Here is a 23,878-nt window from a genome sequence, read left to right as displayed (position 1 = left end):
GGCAGAGCTTCCTCTCAGCTAACTGTCCAGCGCTTCAGGGCAATGCCTCCCCTGTTTTCCAGTTCTAAATTCAAATTTGTTGTGGTAGGCTGCATTCGGGTGCCTACCCTATGCCGCCATCTTGGTTTCTCTTACATTTTTTTTTTTTACTGTTTCATTTCATTACTGCTATGCATGTGCTCCATGTGAGTGACATAGGTGCTTATGTAGGTGGGTTCCTACTTGCGGCAAAAATTGCATTATGTTGTGCCATAGGAATGGATCTCTGATGTAACCCGAGGACCTACTGTATATAAAAGCTTAAGCAACCATTATGACCAAACAACTGGAACGACAGGTCAACCAGTTACTATGACGCGCACTGACCACCCTTTGGTGGTCAATGCACTTCCACAGTCAACCTCCTGCTGCCCCCCCAGCCAACTTCCCTTGGTCCCTATCCCCAACAGGCCAACCTCCTGTGATCCCTACCTCCTGCCAAGTGGCCCCCCAATAGGCCCCGATCGGGAATTGGCTCTCCAACCTTTCGGAGTCCCTCACCCAGGCCAGTTGGTCCCCTGATAGGCCTCAATTGCCGGCCAAGCCGAGGGACCCCACCCATATACAAATTTGTGCACTAGGCCTCTAGTATCTTTATAAAGATAATCTCTAAAAACATATATGGATATCTATATATTACATATAGTTTTTCCTGATATTCAGTAGGTATAACTAGACAACCGAGGGGTCTGGGCTATCTGCCACTACTTGAGCCAATTAAACAGAGACAGGGTTGAATCATATGTGAGCATTTATTCCAATAATGTCAGCAGAATGGGAGAGCAGCAGGTCAACCACAAAAATCTGCTCTGACCCCTCTTGCCAGTTGGCTGGTTATATACACACCAGGGAGAAGATAGTTACATGTAGCTGGGACCTAAAAATGTACCATGGAAAGGGGATGATAGAGTCTGCAGTCCGGCCTTCAGGAGTTCAAAGTCTGATAACCAGGTGGCTAATCTTTGATGTTACAAACAGCTTAGCCCATTCCTGGGACCGGAGCATGGTCAGCATTCCTGAGAAAAACTCCCAGAGAGGGTCAGGGTCCAGGTGTAGCAACCAAATCAAAGCGTGCCCTGTCCTTGGTCTGTCTCAAAATGTATTTCTTACCTTAGTTGGTTTGATCAGAGGATAGAGCATCAGCCTGCGGACTGAGAGGTCCCAGGTTCGATTCCAGTCAAGGGTCTGGGTTGCGGGCTTGATACCAGTAGGGGATGTGCAAGAGGCAGCCAATCAATGATTCTCGCTGATCATTGATGTTACTATCTCTCTTTCCCTCTCCTTTCTTCTCTGAAATCAATAAAGATATACTAGTATTTTAAAAATATATATTTATTTTCTGAGTAACAGGCCCATTGAGGCATCTTATCTTTTTACAGTCTTATTTCATCCTGGTTTCCCAAGGTCTATAAGAAAACGTCTTATCTATAGTTAGTGAGGTGAATAATTATTAGACAACTGTGGCTCTATTCTCATTACATGTCCTTCCCCACTCTCATAGGCACTATGAATTTTGATGGCTACATCAGTGATTGAGTTCTTATAACAGTACACACTTTTAAAAAGAGTGTTTGTATTTATAGTTCTTTGTGTTGTTGGTAAATATGCTTCAATGGAGCGGGGACCTGTGGGTCATTTGTATCATTGTTCTTCTAGCCCCAAACACTGCCTGCATTAAACAAGCTCAAAATGAGGGCCACATTCAAAGTCAGATAGGTGATTAAGTGGTGGGCCAGGGGTGGATGGGGTGTGATGTTGAGTGACCTTGAGGTGTGTGGTGGGCGATAGAGACTTGCTCTTTTTTTTTTTTCTGAAGATAGTGGTTGTCTGTTCTTTGTTGTTTTTTTTTACGGCCTGTGTATTTAGGAGCCGCAAGAATTTGCCAGATTTGACAGGTTTTGCCCTACACAATAATCTTTACACCTGTAGCTCGAAGCTGTAAGTAACTGTCTTCTTCTTGGTGTGTATATAACCAGCCAACTGGCAAGAGGGGTCAGAGCAGATTTTTGTGGATAACCTGCTGCTCTCCCTAATATTTTGTTTGAAAACATACACACACACACACACACACACACACACACACACCACACACACACACCACACACACACACCACACACACACACGCAAATGCATTTTAAAATAGGATTAAAATGAGTGGACTCTTGAGGCTGGAGGGTGGAGCCCAGGATGTTCTCAGCACCATGGCAAGTCTCCGTGCCGAGAGCTCCAGAGTCTACTCACTTTGTTCAGTTTGGACATCTCTGTATGGATGCACTCACAGATCTCTTGTTCCTTTTCATGGTTATATATATTCCATTTTTATGGATGTAATCTTTTTAATTCAATCCTCAGTTGACTTTTGTCTGGTCAGTTGTTTATGATGGTTTATTTAGTTGGGATATATGCCATATGGAACTTTAATCTTTGGTGTAATTATCAACTATGCATTCTTTCTCTTTTGTTATAAACATTTTATAGGAACTCTTTCTATATGAACAAATCATCTTATCTGGCCTTCCTCACTGTCTCTTACTCCCCAAACCTTATCTTCTCATCTACTAAGTCAACATCAGCACTGTACAAGGCCTGCTTCTCAGCATGCTGTGTGTAACAAAATGGTGATAGTGTGGAGCTCTGAGAACTGTTATACTAGTATGCTCAGGGGATGGGTTGTTGCTTTTGATTTGGGTTGTTTTCCTGAGCAGAATGCAAGGGTGATTTCTTTCCCGGATCCTTTTTTTAGATGGATTCGAAGAATTAAGCCATGGACAAAAGTTGGTAGATGAAAAGGGTAGAAATTAGAAGTAAATACAGACTCCTACGAAGGGAGGGGGTCTCAAGGGGGTAATCCACTAAGTTCTTTTTTGGTAAGGTTTGTAAAGGCTGTAGTTCTGTGTTTCTTGATGTTGCCTTCCAATTGGTCACTCTTTTGTAGCGTCAAAGCCCAACCCCCACGTCAAAGCCCAACCCCCACGTAGTGCCCCTTCTCTCCCCCCCTCCCCTGCCCCATCTTGTAACATTTCTGTCTCCTGTGAAGGAATGTCTTCCTCTTTCTCTTATACCCTGTGGCTTTCCCTTATCTTCTGTAAATGGATGTCTTCTTCTCCCCTTATGCTGTGGCACTTTTTTTTCTCCCCTCTGTGAATGTGTGCCTTCTGGCAGCTCCAAGCCCTCACCTATGCATTCCTCCCCCATGGTCCTTCTTTATTCCTAAACTCCCTAAACATGCCTATTTTTATCCCTAAAACTCCTTTCACTTTTGTTGTTAAAAAGGAAAAGTTGTAGTGGCCCTATTAGTGTAATAATAAAATGGATTTCCTAAAAACTTCTAGGTATGCCTTATTAGCTAAACTCACTAATGTAAGTATTTACTTAAACAGTATTCATAATCAGACTGCTCTCCTTGCCTGCTCAGTGAGCTGGATGGAAGAGTGAACCCTGAGGCTGGAGGGTGGAGCCTGGGATGCCCTCAGCACCTTGGCGAGTCTCTACTGAGGAAAGTGGCCATCCAAGGCAAGCTGGTGGGATGGCGAGGGGAGCCCACTTTGGGGCTGGAGTGCTTCAAAGCCAGAGTTCAGGACAGCATTCTTGATTCTTTCAGGAGGATCCCAGAGGGCTATCACTACAGGGACCCAGCACCCACCCTGTGTGTCTATGTGTCCCCCTCCAGTCTGCTGCCTTGGACACCTGTGAACCAGAATCCAATCAAGCCTCCAGCTGCCTGTGCCATGGATCCTAAGGTCAGATGCTTCTGGAGGAGGGATGTGGGAAGCAAGGGCATCTGAGACCAGCTTATTTATGCTTAAGACCAGTAAGACCAGCCCACCTTGTGTGACAGTTCTGTAGAAGGGGCATCACTTTTCTAGCTGGACTGGGGTGCAATAAATAGAGGAGAGAAAGCCCTCTTACCTCTGTCCTTTCCCACTCTCCTCCTTTTCTCTTTTGCTTTCCAGCCCTCCTCCTATACCTTCTGCCTAGCTTCAAGGAAGCTTTCTTTTTTCTTTCTTTTTAAAAATTTTGATTGATTGATTGATTGACTTTAGAGAGAAGGGGAGAGATGAAAGGGGAAAAGAGAGAGAGAAACATAGATTTGTTGTTCCACTTATTTATGCATTCTTGGTTGCTTTTTGTATGTGCCCTGACTGGGGATTAAACCCACAACTATGGTGAATCAGGATGATGCTTAACCGACTGAGATAAGGAGGCTTTCTGATTTGAGACCATTTAAAAGCTATAGAGTGCCTGGCCGATGTGGCTCACGGGTTGAGTGTTGACCTATAAACCAGGTTTATAGGTTCAGTTCCCCGTCAGGGCACATACCTGGGTTTTAGGCTCAATCCTCAGTGTGGGGAATGCAGGAGGCAGACAATTAATGATGCTCTCTCATCATTGATGTTTCTATCTCTCTCCTTCCTTCTTTCCTTTCTGAAATCAATAAAAACACACACACAATCCTCAGTGTGGGGAATGCAGGAGGCAGACAATTAATGATGCTCTCTCATCATTGATGTTTCTATCTCTCTCCTTCCTTCCTTCCTTTCTGAAATCAATAAAAACACACACACATATGTAAATAAATAAATACACACACACACACACACACACACACACACTAGCGGCCATGTCCACGAAATCCGTGCACAGGGTGGTGTCCCTCAGCCCAACCTACACCCTCTCCAATCTGGGACCCCACCAGAATCGGGCCTAAATGGGTGGTCGGATATACCTCCCACAATCCAGGATTGCTGGCTCCCAACTGCTCACCTGTTTCTGCCTCATTGCCCCTAAGCACTTCTGTATGCCAGCCTGATCACCCCCCTAACCACTCCGCTTCCAGCCTGATCAACACCTCACTGCTCCATGGCTGACCCAATTGCCCTAACTGCCCTCCCCTGTTGGCCTGGTCCCACCCAACTGCCCTCCCCCACAGACCTGGGTCTCCCCCCAACTGTCCTCCCCTGCAGGCCTGGTGCTCCCAATTGCCCTCCCCTGCTGGTCTGGTCTCCCCTAACTGCCCTCCATGCTGGCCTGATCGCCCACAACTGTCCTCCCCTGCAGGTCTGATCCCCCCTAACTTCCCTCCTCTGTTGGCCTGGTCCCGCACAACTGCCCTCCCCTGCAGGCCTGGGTACCCCCCAACTGTCCTCCCTGGCAGGCCTGGGTCCCCCCCATCTGCCCTCCCCTGCAGGCCTGGCCCCTCCTTAACTGTCTTCCCCTGCAGGCCTGGTGCACCCCAACTGTCCTCCCTTGCTGGCCTGATCTCCCCCAATTGCCCTCCTCTGTTGGCCTTGTCACCCCAACTGCCCACAACTGCCCTCCCATGCAGGCCATCTTGTGTCCACATGGGGGTGGCCATCTTGTGTCTTGGAGTGATGGTCAATTTGCCTATTACTCTTTTATTAGATAAGATATATATGATATATATATACACTGAATGGCCAGATTATTATGACCACCTGACATTTGTAGACAAATTAGCTGTACACGACATCATACAGGCTATGGAAGCCGAAGGCCTGTTTGAACACCTTTGCTGTCTGCAGTTACCAAGATAAAATGTCTCAAATTCACACAGAAATACAAGGATAGGGCAGTCGAGCATTGAAAAAAAGTCATGTGGTCTGATGAATCACGTTTCCAGTTGCATCATGCAGATGGTGGAGTGAGAATTTTGCAGAAACAGCATGAAAACATGCACCCCACATGCATAAGTACAACCCTTCAAGTTCATGGGGGCAGTGTTATGGTTTGGGGCATGTTTTCCTGATATGATTTGGGCCCTTTACTTCGTGTGGAACAATGTCTGAATAGCACAATATACCTAAGTATTGTTGCTGATCAAGTTCATCCTATCTTGTTGATGGCATATCCCAATGGATATGGCTTCTTCCGACAAGACAATGTGCCATGCCACGGTGCATGGCAGTGGTTTCAAGAACATGAGGGAGACTTTACCTTGCTTAGGTGACCCCCACAGTCAACAGATCTCAATCCAATTAAGCATTTGTGGAACAAAATTAAAAGAGCCATCAGGCAGCTGGTTCCACAACCATCAAATCTCACAGAACTGTACAGTGTTATTCATCAGGCATGGTGTCAGATTCCTTGCATCACTTTCAATATCTTGTGGAGTCAATGCCAAGAATCACCGCAGTACTGAAGGCAAAAGGTGGCCCCCAATGAAATACTGATGGGGTGGTCATAATAATCTGGCCACTCAGTGTGTGTGTGTGTGTGTGTGTGTGTGTGTGTGTGTGTGTGTATGGTATAGAGCAGTGGTCAGCAAACTCATTAGTCAACAGTACAATGATTGAAATTTCTTTTGAGAACCAATTTTTTTAAACTTAAACTTTTCTAATGTCACTTCTTCAAAATAGACTTGCCCAGGCTGTGTTATTTTGTGGAAGAGCCTCACTCAAGGGGCCAAAGAGCCGCATGTGGCTCGCAAGCCACGGTTTGCCGACCACGGGTATAGAGTTTTGGGGACATGTAATACTTTGAACATTAAATATAAATTAAAAAAAATAAAAGTATATAAACCCAGACACACACGAAAGAATAAAAGATGTAGAGTTCTTGGAAGAGGTCACCCAGAGGTCGTATAGGCTATTCCCCCTGCCTTCAATAGAATGGTACTTAACCTGTGCCTTGTCTATACTGTTGAATGAGCTTAGAAGAGAAAATCACGGTATATCCAATCAATTGTCCTTTATTCTTCTACTTACTATAAGTCTTTCTATTTCCTTTCATTGCCAAATTCTATAATGTTTTCAAGGCCACCAGCACCAGGGCTGGCCCGTCTACATACCCTAGCCTTCTGCTTCTCCCAGTGACCCACAGGTTCTGATCCTGAGCCATATAGCAGCACCTGGCACCCAAGGTTTGCCATAGATACTGTTGAACAGCCTTCTAAAGCATTACCAAATATATATATATATATATATATATATATATATATATATATATATATATATATTTTTTTTTTTTTTTTTTTTTTTTTTTTTTTTTTACAGAGAGGAAGGGAGAGAGACAGTTAGAAAAATCGATGAGAGAGAGACATCCATCAGCTGCCTCCTGCACACCTCCCACTGGGGATGTGCCCGCAACCAAGGTACATGCCCTTGACTGGAATCGAACCTGGGACCCTTGAGTTCACAGGCTGATGCTCTATCCACTGAGCCAAACTGGTTTCGGCATGGGAACTGCTTGGCAGCTGGAGGACCAGAGACATCTCAAGCTTAGCAGACATTAGTTAATTGAACAGAAGAGAGCTCCCCGTGCTGAAAAAGGCCTATTCAAAAACCAAAACACTCTTCTGTTCTGGTCCTTTAAACCTACCCATTCTAGCCCCTTACATCTTGAAGTTCTGTCTCCTCTTCTGCACTCTTGAGCTGTCTTTGGGTTAGAACCACACTGCCTCATTATGCTCGACTAGCGCATCAACTTTAGGAGTGCTGTCTCCCACAGCATCCTGTTTCTCCTGCTATAGCTTCAGTTTAGGAAGGTAGATATAATTACTCTCAAATTATTTCTCATGTTATTTTTTTCCCCTTGAAGGTGAGAAAACAGACACAAGTTGCCCAGTGTCCCACAGAATCAGGGTTCACAGTGAAACAGCAATTTCTGCTGACATGTCAGGTTTTGGCCTCTTCACCCACCATCAGAATTTTATTCCTGTTATAGATTTTTCTTACTTTTTTCTTCAATTATTTTGTCTCAGTGTTTTTAAAGTGTGGTAAAATTTAAATATTGTGGTAAAACATACATAATATAAAATGTATCATTTTTACCATTTTAAAGTGTCTGTTGAGTGGCATTAAGTACATTCACATTGCTGTGCCATCATCACCACCACCATGCACAGAAGTGTTATCTCCAATTGGAAACTCTGTCCCCATTAAACATTCACTTCCCATCACCCCAGTCCCACTCTCCTTTCTGTCTCTCTGAATCAGACGAATTCCAGTACCTCATAGAAGTAGTCACATAATATTTGCCCTTTGGTATCTGGATTATTTCACTTACCACAATGTCTTGGGTTTGGATTTAATTTAATTTAATTAATTTTTTACTACTTGTATGGTACTGTTCATCCATATTGTAGCATTCTTCTTTTTTTTTTTTTTTTAGAAAGTAAGATTGATTTTGTCCTTTTTTTCTGTATATTTGCTGCTCTTTTCACCAGGTTTGGGAACCAGGATTATGCTTGGATAGCTTTCCATCTTTTTCTCTGCACCATAACTGACTTTATAGCATGCCTCCTTTAAATGAATTTTGTAATATTTCTAGCAAGAAATATTACAAAGTTTTGTAATTTTGAGTTTTAACTTCTAAGTTTTGATCATTTCTCCTAAATTTTTATTTTATGATTTAATTTTTTTTAATAATAAATCTTATTGTTCAGATTATTACAGGTGTTCCTCTTTCTCCCTTCTTCCCCCATAGCTCCCCTCTACCTGATTCCCAACTCCAACCCATGCCCTTATCCCCGCCCCTGACTTTATCCATAGGTGTAAGATATTTGTCCAATCTCTTCCTTCACCCCTCAGACTCCCTTCCCCTGACAATTGTTAGTCCAGTCCTTTTCTATGTCCCTGATTCTATTATGTTCACCAGTCCATTTTGTTCTTCAGATTTTTTATTCACTTGAGTTTTAGATTCACTTATTGGTAGGTATGTATTTTATGTCTTTTTGTTGTTCGTAATTTTTACCTTTACTTTTCTCCTTCTTCCTCTCCTTAAAGAATACCCTTCAGCATTTCATGTAATCCTGGTTTGGTGTTGATGAACTCCTTTAACTTTTTCTTGTCTGTGAAACTCTTTATCTGACCTTCAATTCTGAATGATAGCTTTGCTGGGTAGAGTAATCTTGGTTGTAGGTTCTTGTTGTTCCTCATTTTGAATATTTCTTGCCACTCCCTTCTGGCCTGCATAGTTTCTGTTGAGAAATCAGTTGACAGTCTTATGGGTACTCCCTTGTAGGTAACTAGCTGTTTTTCTCTTGCTGCTTGTAAAATTCTCTCTTTGTCTTTTGCCCTTGGCATTTTAATTATGATGTGTCTTGGTGTGTTCCTCTTTGGATTCCTCTTGTTTGGGGTTCTGTATACTTCCTGAACTTGTAAGTCTATTTCTTTCACCAAGTAGGGAAAGTTTTCTATCATTATTTCTTTCAATAGTCCTTCAATATCCTGCTCGCTCTCCTTTGGTACCCCAAAAATCTGGATGTTGGTACATTATAAGCAGTCCCGGAGGCTCCTTACACTATCCTCACACTTTTGGATTCTTCTTTCTTTCTGCCTCTCTGGTTGGGTGAATTTTTCTTCCTTATATTCCAGATCTTTGGTTTGATTCTTGGGGTACATTGATCTATAGTTGAGTTTCTGTATATTCTTTATTTCAGAGATTGTATGCTTAATTTCTGACTGATCCTTTTCCATTTTTTTGGTATTCTCTTTAAGGTCCTTGAAGGTCTCATCAAGCTTCTTGGAGATCTCATCAAGTTTCTCAAAGGTTTTTAGAAGATTCTTGAGTAATCTTATAAATGTGATTCTGAACTCTGTGTCATCCAGTAGTTTACTCTCCTCCATCTCTCCCATTCGTGACATGTTTCTGTGTCTCCTCCCTATGTTGATGGGGTGGCTTTGTGTGGTAGGTGAACTATCAGCTTCCCCAATCACCTGGGGTGATCGCTTTTGGTATATCCCTTTATGGGCTGAGTGCAAAGTCTTGGTGTAATTAAGCCTTGATTGTTATTAGTACACTGGGAGGAATTGATCTCCAGGCCAATTGTCTATGAGGACCCACTCTGTCTATATAGGAAGAACTGCTGTGCTGGAGACATGGTTTGTTTCAGTGGGGCTTTGGTGCTCACTGAGCCCCTCTCCTGAATGTGTCACTTATGGGTGTGAGTGGTTAAAATTGTCCACTAGGAACACTGGCTTCTGGATCTCCAATGGGATTCAGTTCAGTTACTGTCTGAAGCCACCCTGTAGGAGCTACAGCAAGAACTAGTTTTCTCCTGTTTGCTTGGGACTTGGCTGTTTTGTTGCTGGAGCTGCAGTTTATATCTGGTTAAACTGTCTCAATACAGGCTATTCATATGTAAAAGCAGATGTGTGGTGCCTGGGCGGATCTGTAGAATGTGTGGGTGGGATTTCAGGGCAGGGTCTCAGGGCGGGGAGGTGTCTCAGGACATCACTAGGTTGGGGCGTGTCTAACAGTGATGGCAGCCATCAGCTGTCCCTGCCCCCGCGTTTCCAAGTCCGCGCTTCCCTGTGATCCAGCACAGTAACAATGATTGCTGCGCACACCTCTGCAATTGCCGCCCTCACTTCGGACCCGATGGCCGACAGACCAGCTTCTCCCCATAGGTGTCTGGGTCCCCGACGTGAATTTCAAAGTGATCGGGAGCTTGTTTCCTTTCAGGTTGAAAAGAAAAGCCGAACACCCAGTCACCCACCACAGCCCAATTCGCGTGCCTCCGTACCTAGGCTCCACACTTGCACTCCTTTCTCTTTCAGCCAGTCTTACCGTGATTTGGGGTGATAGATGTCCTTTGTATTAGTTTTAATTTTTTAAATTGTTGTGCGAGCAGCAGACCAGTTGTTTACCTATGCCGCCATCTTGGTTTCTCCTCTCTCCTAAAATTTTTTTCCTATGACCTAAAGAATAAACAACTATCAAATATTTTATCTTTTTGAGATACCCATTTTAACTTTCATTACTGGAAGGATCAAAAAAGGTCATACTATCACTGGTTCTTATTTGTTCTTAGAGTTTAATACTGTCAGGCTTCTGAACCTACTGCCTATTCTGAGGAACTCCAGCCTATTTATTAGAATGGAGTCTGTTCATACTGCTTCTCAGCCAGCCTGGTGCTCAACATTTGGCTGCATGGGTCACTCTTGGCTTCTTCCTCTCTGCCAATTCTATTCTTTTAATTTTCCATGGCAAAAGCCAAGATTACTGAAGATATATTTGATAAGCTGATCTGGCATAGTGGTTAGCAACAATTGCTCTACATCCAGACTTTGGACACTTATTTATCAACCTCTAGATCGAAAGGAAGTCGTCAGGAAAAAACTGCCTATATTAGTTTTCTGGGGCTATTGAAACAAAATACCACAAGCTGAGTGTTTTCTTTCACAGTTCAGGAGGCTAGAAGTCTGAAATCAAGGGGTCAGCAACGTTGGATCCTTGTGGGGCTCTGATGAAGAATCTGTCCCATGCCTCTTTCCCTGCTTCTGGTGGCTACCAACAGTGCTTGGTGCTCCTTGGTTGTTAAGCACATCACTCTACTTTTAGTCTGTCTTCACATGCCATTGTCCCTCTGTGTCTCTATACAAAACTCTGTCTCCTCTCATAAAGACACCAGTGGCAGATGCCTGCCCTAATCCAGGATGACCTGATATTTAACTTGATTTCCAAATAAGGTCACATTCATAGGTACTTGTGCCTAGCACTTAAATGTTTCCTTTTGGGGAATACAGTTCACCCCATAACACTGCCCCAGTCTTCTCTGTAACCAGTACATCACCATGAGGTGGAAATGAAGCCCATTCTTGACTTTCTAAGCTCCTCCTGGAATTATTTCACAGTAGAGCTTTTTTAAAATACATTTTTATTTTCACAGTAGGGCTTTATTAAAATATATTTTTATTGATTTCAGAGAGTAAAAGAGAGGAAGAGAGAGAAGGAAACATCAATGATGAGAGAAAATCACTGCACACACTCCACTGGGAACCAAGCTGCAATCACATGTGCCCTTGACTGGAATCGAACCCAAGACCCTTCAGTCAGCAGGCCAATACTCTATCCATTGAGCCAAACCAGCTAGGGCAAGTTTTTTTGTGTGTTTTTTTTAATGCTGACCCGAGGATATTTTTTCCATTGATTTTCAGACAATGGAAGGGAGGGAGGGAGGGTAGGGAGAGAGAGAGAGGGAGGGAGAGAGAGATTCTGATGTGAGAGAAGCACATAGTCTGATTGCCTTCCACACAGCTGGGAATCAAACCTGCAATCTAACCTGCACTGTGGTAATCAAACCGTGGGCTGACACTTTAACCACTGAGCCAAACTGGCCAGGGCTTGACAGTAGAACTTTTGTATAACATTACCACCCCCTCTTTTATTTATTTATTTATTTAATATTTTTTTTTAAATATATATTTTATTGATTTTTAACAGAGAGGAAGAGAGAGGGATAGAGAGTTGGAAACATTGATGTGAGAGAATCATACGATCAGCTGCCTCCTGCACACTGCCTAAAGGGGATGTGCCCGCAACCAAGGTACATGCCCTTGACCGGAATCGAACCTGAGACCTTTCAGTCTGCAGGCCAACGCTCTATCCCCTGAGCCAAACCGGTTTTGGCACCACCCCCTCTTTTAAATATGTCTGTATTGATTTCAGAGAGGAAGGGAGAGAGAGATAGAAACATCAGTGGTGAGAGAGAATCATTGATCAGCTGCCCTTCTGGGGATCGAGTTCACAATCCGGACATGTGCCCTAACCTGAATCAAACTGTGACCTCCTAGTTCATAGGTCAACATTCAACCACTGAGTCATGCCAGCTGGGCTCCCATTTTTTTAGGAATAATTTTAGAGAACTACAGGCTGAATAACAATATATAAGCATTTTATTGAAAACTATTTGCCTCCTAAAAACTGTCCTCTAAATGTTTTCTGAATTTTCTAATGAAAAATATTAAGGATTGCCCTGGTCAGTATGGCTCAATTGTTTGAGCATTGTCCCATGCACCAAAAGGTTGAAGGTTCCATTCCTGGTCTGAGCACATGCTCAGGTTGAGGGCTTGATCCCCAGGAGGGGGCGTGCAGGAGGCTGCTGATCGATGTTTCTCTCTTACATTTATTATTTATTTATTTATTTTCTCTCTAAAAATCAATAAGAAAATATATATATATATATATATTTTAAAGAAAACTACTAAGGACTTAGAATATAGAAATAAATTTTACCTGCACCTTCATTTTCTACTGACCTCATACCATCCAGCATGTCAGCTTTGCATTTATACAAGCAGATCTTTGGGTCCCTGGCCTTTCATATTACTCCCTCTCATCCTAGATCTTTGATTTTTCTGAGCACATCTAACTGCTGATGCCACAAGTGCTCACATGTGTTTGTCAAGAACACTGCCCCAAATGCAGTCAGCACACCAGAAATGCCCACGCTTCTCCCATAGCACAGAGGCTGAACTGAGCTACTGCTGTAGCACTGCTCTTGGATGGAGAGCTGCTGGGCCACCATCACCAGCCCCTCTGGGTTGGAGCTGGAGCTGTGCTCTCTGTGTGTTTTGGTTAAGAAGCACGTCCTCCCAAGCCTGCTCAAGGGGAGAGGGTATCTGGTTACTACTACCAGTATTTATTAAAAATTTGCTGTTTGCACAATCCATACTGGGCCCATAAAGGACATTATGGAGAGGAATGAGCTTCTAACTGCTGGATCCATGGCCAGTAAGGCTGGGCTCAGTTTGGTAAAAGACACATGGGACTTGGCAAAAAGAAGAGGGTTCTCTACATGTTATTTACTTCACATCCTAAAACAGTCTTTGGGCTTCCTACCCCAAAAGCAAGCTTACTCCAGCTAATGTCAGGATGTCAGTTAAGTGGTAAATAACCAACTTGTGCAGAATTGGAGCTTTCTCTTTGACATCTACATACAGGTGTTGCAGACTTGGTCTCTGCCCAATGAGATCTCTTGCAGGACTGTTGTGCCCATAGAGTTATTCAGATCTCTTGGGCTAGTGAGGCTATTTGGGGCCCCATAGTACCCAGAGCCCTTCTGCCAGCTCAGTCTTCCTGACCCCCTTTCATCTTAGGGAAGCAGTGGTTCAGGCCTCCAGGATGAGCACATTACAGACTTGCTGGTGTTTGGCTTCCTTCAAAACTGCTCCAACTACAATTTCCAAAAAGAGCTGCAGGTGTTGGGCCATGACCTATATTTGCCAGCATGCCTACGGGAAAACCATGATGATGAACTGCAGACCGATGGCAGCCAGTACAGCCACTTTGTCCTGGAGAGCCAGGAGACAGGTAAGCATCGGGCCCAGTCTTTTCTGCCTTGCTGTCACCAGTTGCATTTAGGGATCCAGAGTGCTAGAAGAGACCTTTGGGTTCAGCTCCACCTGAGTGTTGTTAGTCCACCATTGATGTTTGCATCATGTGATACTTGGTTCCTCCAGTGGAGCAAGCCTAGCTGAGCTTCCAATTAGTTGAAAATCCACTCAGTTTTTTTTATAATGACTATATCTGTATAGCACCTTACATTTATAAATATAAATATAAATACACACACACACACACACACACATACACACACTAGAGGCCCAGTGCATGAAGTTCATGCACAGAGGGGGGCTTCCCTCAGCCCAGCCTGCACCTTCTCCAATTGGGGACTCCTTGGGAGATGTCTAACTGCCGGTTTAGGTTTAGGTTCACAGGGATTGGGTCTAAACTGGCAGTCAGACAATCCCATTGCAATCTGGGACTGCTGGCTCCTAAATGCTCACCTGCCTGCCTGCCCAATCGCCCCTAACTGCCTCTGCCTGCCTGCCTGATCTCACCCCCAATGGCCCTCCCCCGCTGGCCTGATCTTGCCTCCAACTGCCTTCCCCTGCAGGCCTGATCTCACCCCCAACTGCCCTCCTATGCTGGCCAATTTAGTTCTAATTGGTCAGTTTCAATGTCAGTCAGCGTCCAGAGCTCCACCTACTAGGCAGCCATTAGCTTCCCATAGTACCCAGATTTGGTTTTGATTAATTGGTTTCTATGCTAGTCATTATTAAAAGCTCTGTCTCCTAGGCAGCCACTGGCTCCCCACAGCACCCAGATTTGGTTCTGATTAGTTGGTACCTATGCCAGTCAGTGTCTCTGGGACTATCTACGGGGCCTGATCAGAAAGGCAGTGCTGATCAGCAGCCCTGGTGGAGGCCTGGAGAGAAATGGAGGCAATAAAATTTAACTTCTTTTTTTTTTTTTTTTAATATATTTTATTGATTTTTTACAGAGCGGAAGGGAGAGAGATAGAGAGCTAGAAACGTCGACGAGAGAGAAACATCGACCAGCTGCTTCTTGCACACCCCCTACCGGGGATGTGCCCGCAACCAATATACATGCCCTTGACCGGAATGGAACCTGGGACCTTTCAGTCCGCAGACTGACGCTCTACCACTGAGCCAAACTGGCTTCGGCTGGAGGCAATAAAATTAAAAAAAAAAAAAAAATTAAAAAAAAGAAATGGAGGTGAGGCTGCTGGCCAGACGGGGAGAGAGAGGGGCAAGTGTTGGTCAAAAGCTGCCTCAGAGGCAATGGATCAGTCCCTGCTTCTCTCTTCAGGCCTCTTTCTGGCCCTGATTTGCAGCCTCCTCAGCAGTCAGTGGTGGAGCACCGCGCCTGCAAAGCTGACTTCCCGTTGGTAGAGGTTTGGTTGTTATTGGTTGTTATTGATCGTTATGACCCAGGGTTTTTATATATTAGGATGGGGCATTGAAGTATTCTGAATATCACTTCCAAGTGAGGAAACTGAGGCCCAGAAAAGCATCAATACCAAATGACAGGCCAGGCCTCTTTCCTTGAGCTGGGCAATAAAATTTTAACTTTTTTTTTTTTAAATATATTTTATGTTTCTCTCTCGTCGACGTTTCTAGCTCTCTATCTCTCTCCCTTCCGCTCTGTTATTGCCCACCCTCCCATGTTCACTAATGCCTCTTGGTACATTACAGTTTCTAGACTTCTTTCACCTTTCCTCACCCACATCCTTGTGTTGTTCTCCAACTTCAATTTTTACTCCTCCTTATTGCTAATGCTGCCTTCACTGATGGAGACTAGGTATCCCAAGCAGATGGCTGAGGAAGCAAGGCTGGGGAGCATGTTGAATGCTTAGCCATGACCAGATTAGGGAACAGTGGCCCTCAGTAGTGTGCACATTGGAATTCCAAGAAAAGCTTTTTCAAAATGCCTGGTCCCTGACCCCTACTCCAGTTTCCTGACCCAGTGTGTTCTAGGATGGGAGACTCTGGTGTATGCCCTGGATAGTTTCACTGCCTTAAAAGCCTAAGGTGACTCTAAGGACCTAGACCCTAAGCCTCTCTACTTAGGAACGGGAGTAAAATCCTGATACCCTTACATCTCTAGGTTTTTGCACTGCTCTCTGGTGGCCTTAAGGGAGACCAGCAACCCATCCAGCCTTGGAACCCCTAGCTCTGTCTCACAGCTGGTGGATAGGGATGTGTAATAAAGAGTTCCCCACTAATCAAGGTGTGCCAGATGTTAGCTGCCTTAGAATCCAGCTAGCATGTCTTCTGGCCCTAAACTGGAATAAGAGCACCTGGATCCTTTAGGAAAGGAGGGGCAGGAATGGCTTTGCTGGCAGTAACTGTTAGTAGGAGTAACTACCGCTAGAGGCTGTCCCCTGGGCTCTCCTTTGCTGTTCTGTACCTTCCCTTTCTTGTAGGCTGGAATGTCTGGCTTGACTCAAATGGCATTTTAAAACTGATTATGGAGCTGTACACTTAACTTCTCCCTCTGTTTGTAAGTACCTGACAAGATTTGGAAGAACAGGGCAGAAATAGAGGCTCTGACCACTATAAATTTCATGGTGAATTTATTCACTTGGTTGCACATAGATGAATCAGCCATGACTCCTGAAGTTGCTGAAATGGGAGAAATGCCTAGGGAGATTAGTGAGGCAGAGTCAGTGCTGTGGGAGCTATGGAGAAAGTAGTGAGTACTTCGTTCTCTGTGGGAAATCAGGAGAAATTTCATGGCTGCAGTGGAATTGAGCTGAGCAGTGAAGTTGTGTAGTTTTTCTCTGGAGATTAGGAAGAGGGAATGGCAATAGCTTAAACAAAACCCTGAAGATCAAAATGCCAGGGCCTGGGAAAGGTTGACTTTAACTAGAGCATTTGAAGGGAATAATTGAAGTTCAGCGTGATTTGAGGCTGGGTGGTAATTTTTCTCTTCAGCACAGTTGAGCATGTGGCAAATTCTGAGTAAAAAAGTGATGTCATATTGATACTCATGTGCCACAGTGAGGCAAATGAAATATCCAGGGTACAAAATGTAAGGAGGCACTCACTCTCAATGCCCTCTCATCTTCACCTGTAAGTGCCTTGCTGGCCCAAGTATACTGTGGAGAGTGGACTGGAGGACAGTGATAATGGGGTGAGGAGAGACTGTAATCCATGATTAGCACAATTTTAAGACATAAAGAGGCCATCAAGAGTGATGTTGCTAAGGGTGTGAAAATGCTAAGGAAACATTGATCACAGGCAATTCAGTAGATTAAAAGAGGGAATGATTTGGGGATTAGGAATGGATTAATTCAATTTACATTATTTTTAATGGGAAAAATGATGTTTTCAAATAAATTGCTTTTTGAACAGCCTTCTGGAATGAATTAAGTTCAAGAAGTGAAGTTCCACAGTGTAAGATTTAATTGGAAAAATAACAATAGTTGGCATTTATTGAAAATTTACTAGGAGCTAGGTACAGGGTTCAATCACTTATTCATTCGTTCATAAAATTGTTTATTTAGCATCTTCTGTGTGCCTTGCATTGTTCTCAGTACTGCATGTTTGGCAATAAAACATTAAAAAATCAGAGCCCTGAGAGAACCAAAATGGCAGGTTCTCGCTGCCTCCTACAACTACATCAAAATTACAACTAAAATACAGAGCAACCAGAAACTAAGATGGTGGCATAAGGTATACACGTGTATATGCTGCCTCTCAACCACACCAAAACTACAACTAAAGACAAAACGACTATCACCCAGAACCACAAGGAAAGCTGGCAAGGTAAAAGTTCTACAACTAGAAGGAAAGAAAAAAGCTCATTGAGACTGGATAGAAGGTGCAGAGGCGTGGAAAAACAGAGGTACAGAGATGCGCAAATTGGGCTGGCGACTGGATGTGCAGTTTTTTCAATCAGAGGAGAGATACAAACCCCTGACTGCACTGAACTCCTTTCCAGCGAGACTCTGGGAACCTAGAATCCCAGGGAGAAACTGGACTATCTGGCATCTGGTCAGAAAGTGAGGGTGGCTTTCTCGCAGAGGTGCTTGCAGGAATCATTGTTTACTGTACTGGTTCTGGATGCGGAAATGCAGAGACGCAGAGATGGCTGACTGGCAGCCATCACTGTTTGCTAAGCCCTAGTGAATCCCTGCAATCCCACCCAATTTACAAACCCACCCAAGCTGTGTGCAGTGGATTTTGCATAAGAATGGCCTGCCCTTTCACAGCTTAACCTAACAAATTGCAGTTGGGTCAGAGAGCTCCAAAACTTCCAAACCCCAAACAAAGAGGAGAAATCTACAGATCTTGCTGTAGCTCCTGCTGGGTGGCCTCAAACAGTAGCTGACTTGCACCTCCTTGGAGATCCAGGAGCCATTGTACGTAGTGGTCAGGGTAAGACACCAGATTTCAACTCCTAACATCCATAAGTGACATACTCAAGGGGAAGACTCAGTGAGCACCAAAGCCCCACTGAAGCAAGTACTGCCCCATAAGGGTGTCTCCAGCACAGCAGTTCTTCCATTATAGACACAGCTGATCCTCATAGCCAATTGGTTGGAGGTCAGTTCCTTCCAGTGTACCAAAAGCAATTAAGGCTTAACTACAACAAGACTGTGCACCTAGCTCACAAAGGGGTGCACCCAGAGTGTCCACTGTAAGTGATTGGGGAGGCTGAGCCATTGGGCCCTATAGGTCACCAACCACACAAAGCCACTCCATCAACATGGAAGAAGCCAAAATGTGGAGACAAAGAAACGTCATGAAAGAAAGAAATGGAGGAAAGCAAATTACTGTATATAGAGTTCAAAACCACAGTTGTAAGGTTACTTAAGAATCTTCTAGAAACCGCTGAGAAACTTCGTGAGACCTCCGAGGAACTTAGTGAGACCTTCAAGGATTTTAATGAGAATGCAAAAAAAAAAAAAAAAAGAAAAAAAAAAAAAGGAAAAGGACCAGTCAGAAATTAAGCATACCCTGGCTGAAATAAAGAATAATATACAGAAATCCATCTAGAGGACCCCCAAGAATGAAACCAAAGTTTGAAATATGAGGAAGCAAAAAACACCCAACGAGAAAAAGAAAAAGAAAAAAGAATCCAAAAATATGAAGATAGTGTAAGGAGCATCTGGGACAACTTCAAGTGTACCAACATCTGAATTATGGGGGTGCCAGAAGAAGAGAGAGAGAGAGCAAAATATGGAAAAGCTATTAGAAGAAATAATGACAGAAAACTTACTCCACCTAGTGAAAGAAATAGACTTACAAGTCCAGGAAGCACAGAGAACTCCAAACAAAAGGAATCCAAAGAGGACCAAGCCATAATTAAAATGCCAAGAGCAAAAGACAGAGAATCTTGAAAGCAGCAAGAGAAAAACAGTTAATTACCTACAAGGAAGTACCCATATGACTGTCAGCTGATTTCTTAACAGAAACTATGAAGGCCATAAGAGAGTGTCAAGAAATATTCAAAGTGATGAACAGTAAGAGCCTACAACCAAGATTACCCAGCCAAGCTATCATTCAGAATGGAACGTCAAATAAAGAGCTTCACAAATAAGAAAAAGCTAAAGGTGTTCATCACCACCAAACCAGTATTATATGAAATGCTGAAAGATATTAAGAAGAGGAAGCAGAAAAAAGTAAAGGTAAAAATTATGAACAACAAATATATATCAATAAATGAATCTAAAAATCAAGTCAATAAAAAGTCTGATGAACAGAAAAACTGGTGAATATAATAGAATCAGGGCATAGAAAGGGAGTGGACTGATAATTCTTGGGGGAAAAGGGGGTGTGAGGGGTGCGGGAAGAGATTGGACAAAAATCTTACACCTATGGATGAGGACAGTGGCAGGGAGTAAGGGCGGGGGCGGGGGATCAGGTGAAGGAGAGGTATGGGGGGGGGAAAGAGGAACATCTGTAATAATCTGAACAATAAAGATTTATTAAAAAAATAAAAAGTAAAATAAAATACAGAGCAACATCATTCAAAACCACCTGAAAGCTGGCCAAATGGAAGTCCTCCTAGGAGGGGCAGAAGTGTGGTACAGGCTAGAACAGCACCCACGTGGGCCGTTTGTTTCATCAGATTGGAGATCATCCCTGTGGAGAAGCAAGGGGTCCCAGTCCCACCCTTGGGTTCCACAGCTGGGAATAGAAGTGCCCATAACTACAGCTGTAGAAACAAGCAGGTACTGGGGCTCAGTGACATGGAGGCTGCTGGAAACCCAGATGTTCCTTTTAAAGGGCTGGCACATGAACTGAACTTACAAGGTCCTACTTCCTCTGCCCCAGTGCCAGGGTGAGGCTCTGGAGGACCCAGACACATATGAGGAGGAACTGGATTGTCTGGCATTGGAACAGGAACTTGGGAGCAGCTTTTTCCCAGACAGAGGTGCTTGCAGAGGTCATTGTCCTTGTGCTGGGACATCCCCCATCGCAGATCTGACTGGCAGCCATATGTGAGCTTCCATCAGCATGTCCCACAATGTGCTCTCTGTACTGGTGATTCCTTGAGACCCCCACGCTATCCAATTTGCAGCCCTACCCAAGCTGTTTGCAGTGGCTTTTGCATCTGAATGTCCTGCTCTGGCTCAGGCTTCTGACTTTGTTAAAATCTCTCAAACATGCTGCAGCTGAGCAGCATGCTCCAAACTGATCAATAAAAGGCCCAAGACCCTGCACTAACATAAGCATGCCTTACTTTACAGCTGGCCCTTCCCTGCCCAAAACAAATAGCTCCTGCAGGGTGGCCCCAGGCAGTGGCTGACTTTGCACCTCCATGAAGAGCCTAGCAGATTACAACTCTACACATCCATAAGCAACACACTCAAGGGGCAGACTCAGTGAGCACCAAAGCCCCACTGAAGCAAGTCCTGCTCCATAGGGGTATTTTATGCACAGCAGCTCTCCCACTATAGTCACAACTGGTCCTCATAGCCAATTGTCCTGGAGGTCAATTCCTCCCAGTGACGCCAACAAAAATCAAGACTCAACTACAACAAGACTGTGCACAGAGCCCATACAGTGGCTCATCTAGAGTGTCCAGCTCAGGTAACTGGGAAGGCTGAGCTACTGAGCCCTATAGGACACCTACTACACAAGCCACTCTTCCAAATCAAGGAGGCACAGCAGCTCTACCTAATACATAGAAACAAACACAGAGAATCAACCAAAGTGAGGAGACAAAGAAAAATGACATGAATGAAACAAATGGAAGAAAGCAAAATTTTGGATACAGGTTCAAATCCATGATTATAAGCTTACTCAAGGATCTTCATGAGACTTTCAAGGATTTTATTGAGAATGTCAAAGACTTGAAAAAGGACCAGAAATTAAGCATATATTAATTAAAATAAAGAATACTATAAAGGGATTCAGCAGTAGAGTAGAGGAGTCTGAGGATCAAATCAATGATGAGGCAGATGAAGATGCATAAAACACCCAATCAGAAGAGCAAAAAGAAAAGAGAATCCAAAAATATTAAGCTAGTGTAAGGAGCCTCTGGGACAACTTCAAGTGTACTAACATTCTCATTATGGAGGTGCCAGAAGGAACAGAGAGAGCAAGATATTGAAAACCTATTTGAAGAAGTAATGACAGAAAACTTCCCCTACCTGGTGAAAGAAATACTTACAAGTCCAAAAAGTGCAGAGTCTAGTCAAGAGGATTTCAATGAGGCTCACATCAAGACACATCAAATTAAAATGCCAAGGGCAAAAGAAAAGAGAGAATCTTAAAAGCAGCAAGAGGAAAGCAGGTAGTTACCTACAAGGGAGTGCTCATATGACTCAGTTGATTTCTCAACAGAAACTATGGAGGCCAGATGGGAGTGGCAAGAAATATTCAAATAATAAGGACCTACAATCAAGAATAGTCTACCCAGCAAAGCTCTTATTTAGAATTAAAGGTCAGATAAAGATCGTCACAAACAAGAAAAATTTAAAGGAATTCATCACCACCAAACCAGTATTACAGGAAATGTTGAAGGGTATTGTTTATGAAGAAGAGATTTAAAAAAATATGAACAATAAAATGGCAACAAATACATATATATCAATAATTGAATCTAAAAATCAAAATAAGAAATATCATGAATGAAATAAATCGGTGACTAAAATAGAACCAGAGGCATGGAAGCATGGAACAGACTGATGAATCTCAGAGGGAAGGGGAGAAGGGAGGCTGGAAGAGATTAACCAAAGATCTTACCCATGGACACAGAGTGAAGGCCTGGAGCAGGTTGGGAACCATGTGAAGGGAGGCCTTGGCGGGTAGGAGGAGAGAAGAAAATCGGTAATACTCTCAACAGTAAAGATTTAAAGAAGAAAAAAAAATGTAGAAAATCAGAGACATTGTGAAGTTTACATTCTGGGAGTCAGACAAAGACTACAGACAGACAAACTATGAAACTGGTGTCAAGGAACGTAATGGAGGGAGTGGAAGAGGACATGTGGCAGTGAAAGTGGGGTTTGATCTTGGACAGAGTGGCATTTGTGAAGTTAATGAAGAAGCCTGCTCTCTACAGAAGCCAGTGTAGCTGGAGAAGTGGGAAGAGTTCCTGTTAGAGGGGCTGGGCAGATTGTGCAAAGCCTTCTAGGTCAGAGTGATGACAGGTTTTACTGAGTGAGATATGACTAGGGAAAGCAGTGATCCCCATAGCTGCCCTATGAAGATGGTAGGAGAGGATGTGTCAAGGTCTCGTGAACAGGGATTGGCAGAGATGGGGCTCTAATTCAGTATGACTGCAGAGCCTCTGTCCTAACAACTTGTGAGTCTGAAACCCGTTAGATGATGGGATACATAACTAGCAGCCTTATCGCTGTTGCCAGGCTCAAGCCTCAGGTGTCCATGGTCATGGGTGTCATAGTATCACTGATGCTTTTTGTGGGCAGATGTTGAATCTGTATTCAGGAAGAAGTCTGCTTCTTCAGCCAAACTTCTCATTCAGGGCCATTCTCTGGTGACTCCCTCTTTTCCCCCCATCCCACCATGGTGTGCTGTGGAAGTGGGAGCTGGCTTTGTTTTAAAGCAGAATTCCTTTCTGCAGTAGGGTGCAGTGGGATGAGGGTGTAGAACAGGACCAATGTCTAAGTCTGCTTTGTCTTTGCTGCTTCTGCCTGAACATTCAGATTCTGAGAGTCAAGACGAAATCATCCAGAATATCGCCAGACAACTTGCCCATATAGGGGACAGGATGGACCGCAGTGTCCCCCCAAGACTGGTGAATCACCTGGCAATACAATTTATGAATGGGAACCTGTCAGAGGAAGTAAGTGAGAAACGCTTTGGTGCCTTCTCTGGGTTGAGAAGTATAAGGGCTTTTTGTATTGTCAGTTTAACCAACAAGGTCTGCCCTCTGTCTGCTATCAGACCAGTGTTCAGTGAGGTAACTCAATTCATGACTGTCCACAAAAGCATTGGAAATAGAAATTATAGCATGGTTAATTGTCTTTTAGAAATGAGTCAAAGAATTTCAGGATAAAAGCCTCTAAAAAGATGAACAAAATGTATATGACTCTTCCAGAAATAACTTTCTTTAGTTGTAAGGAGCTGAATAAAACTGCCAACAGAGAACTTTAAGTCATTTACTCAGTTGTGATAGGGAAAGCAACATGTTAACCTTCTACTCTTGACTTCATGGTTGTAATCCACATACTAATACTTATAGAGCTTCTATCATTAGCCAAGCATTGTGGGGATACAAAAATAGGTCTAAGACACTAGGAAACTTAGTGGGAGAAATACCTCAAGGTATTTTTTTGACTACCAGCTAAAAATGCAAGTACTTCTCACTACA

At 43.6% G+C, this 23,878-nt stretch overlaps 1 protein-coding gene across 7 annotated transcripts in view; it reads left to right on the top strand.

Moving 5' to 3' along the window:
- BID (BH3 interacting domain death agonist) overlaps positions 1–23,878 on the top strand; it is a 72,151-nt gene that overhangs the window by 44,422 nt on the left and 3,851 nt on the right. For 3 of the 7 annotated variants that reach the window (XM_036455650.2, XM_036455651.2, XM_036455645.2), the window contains exons 2-4: positions 3,711–3,780; positions 13,882–14,095; positions 23,211–23,350. In XM_036455650.2, coding sequence (XP_036311543.1) covers positions 3,769–3,780; positions 13,882–14,095; positions 23,211–23,350 — 366 coding nt within the window. In that variant the 5' untranslated portion in view covers positions 3,711–3,768. Of the gene's footprint in view, positions 1–3,641; positions 3,781–13,881; positions 14,096–23,210; positions 23,351–23,878 lie in introns of all 7 variants that reach the window. The other 4 variants (XM_036455646.2, XM_036455643.2, XM_036455642.2 and 1 more) reach the window with 2 other exon arrangements.

Source organism: Pipistrellus kuhlii, unplaced genomic scaffold, assembly GCF_014108245.1.
Source record: "Pipistrellus kuhlii isolate mPipKuh1 unplaced genomic scaffold, mPipKuh1.p scaffold_m20_p_3, whole genome shotgun sequence".
In the NCBI taxonomy this organism is placed as follows: Eukaryota; Metazoa; Chordata; class Mammalia; order Chiroptera; family Vespertilionidae; genus Pipistrellus; species Pipistrellus kuhlii.
This window is presented reverse-complemented; position numbering and strand designations above follow the sequence as displayed.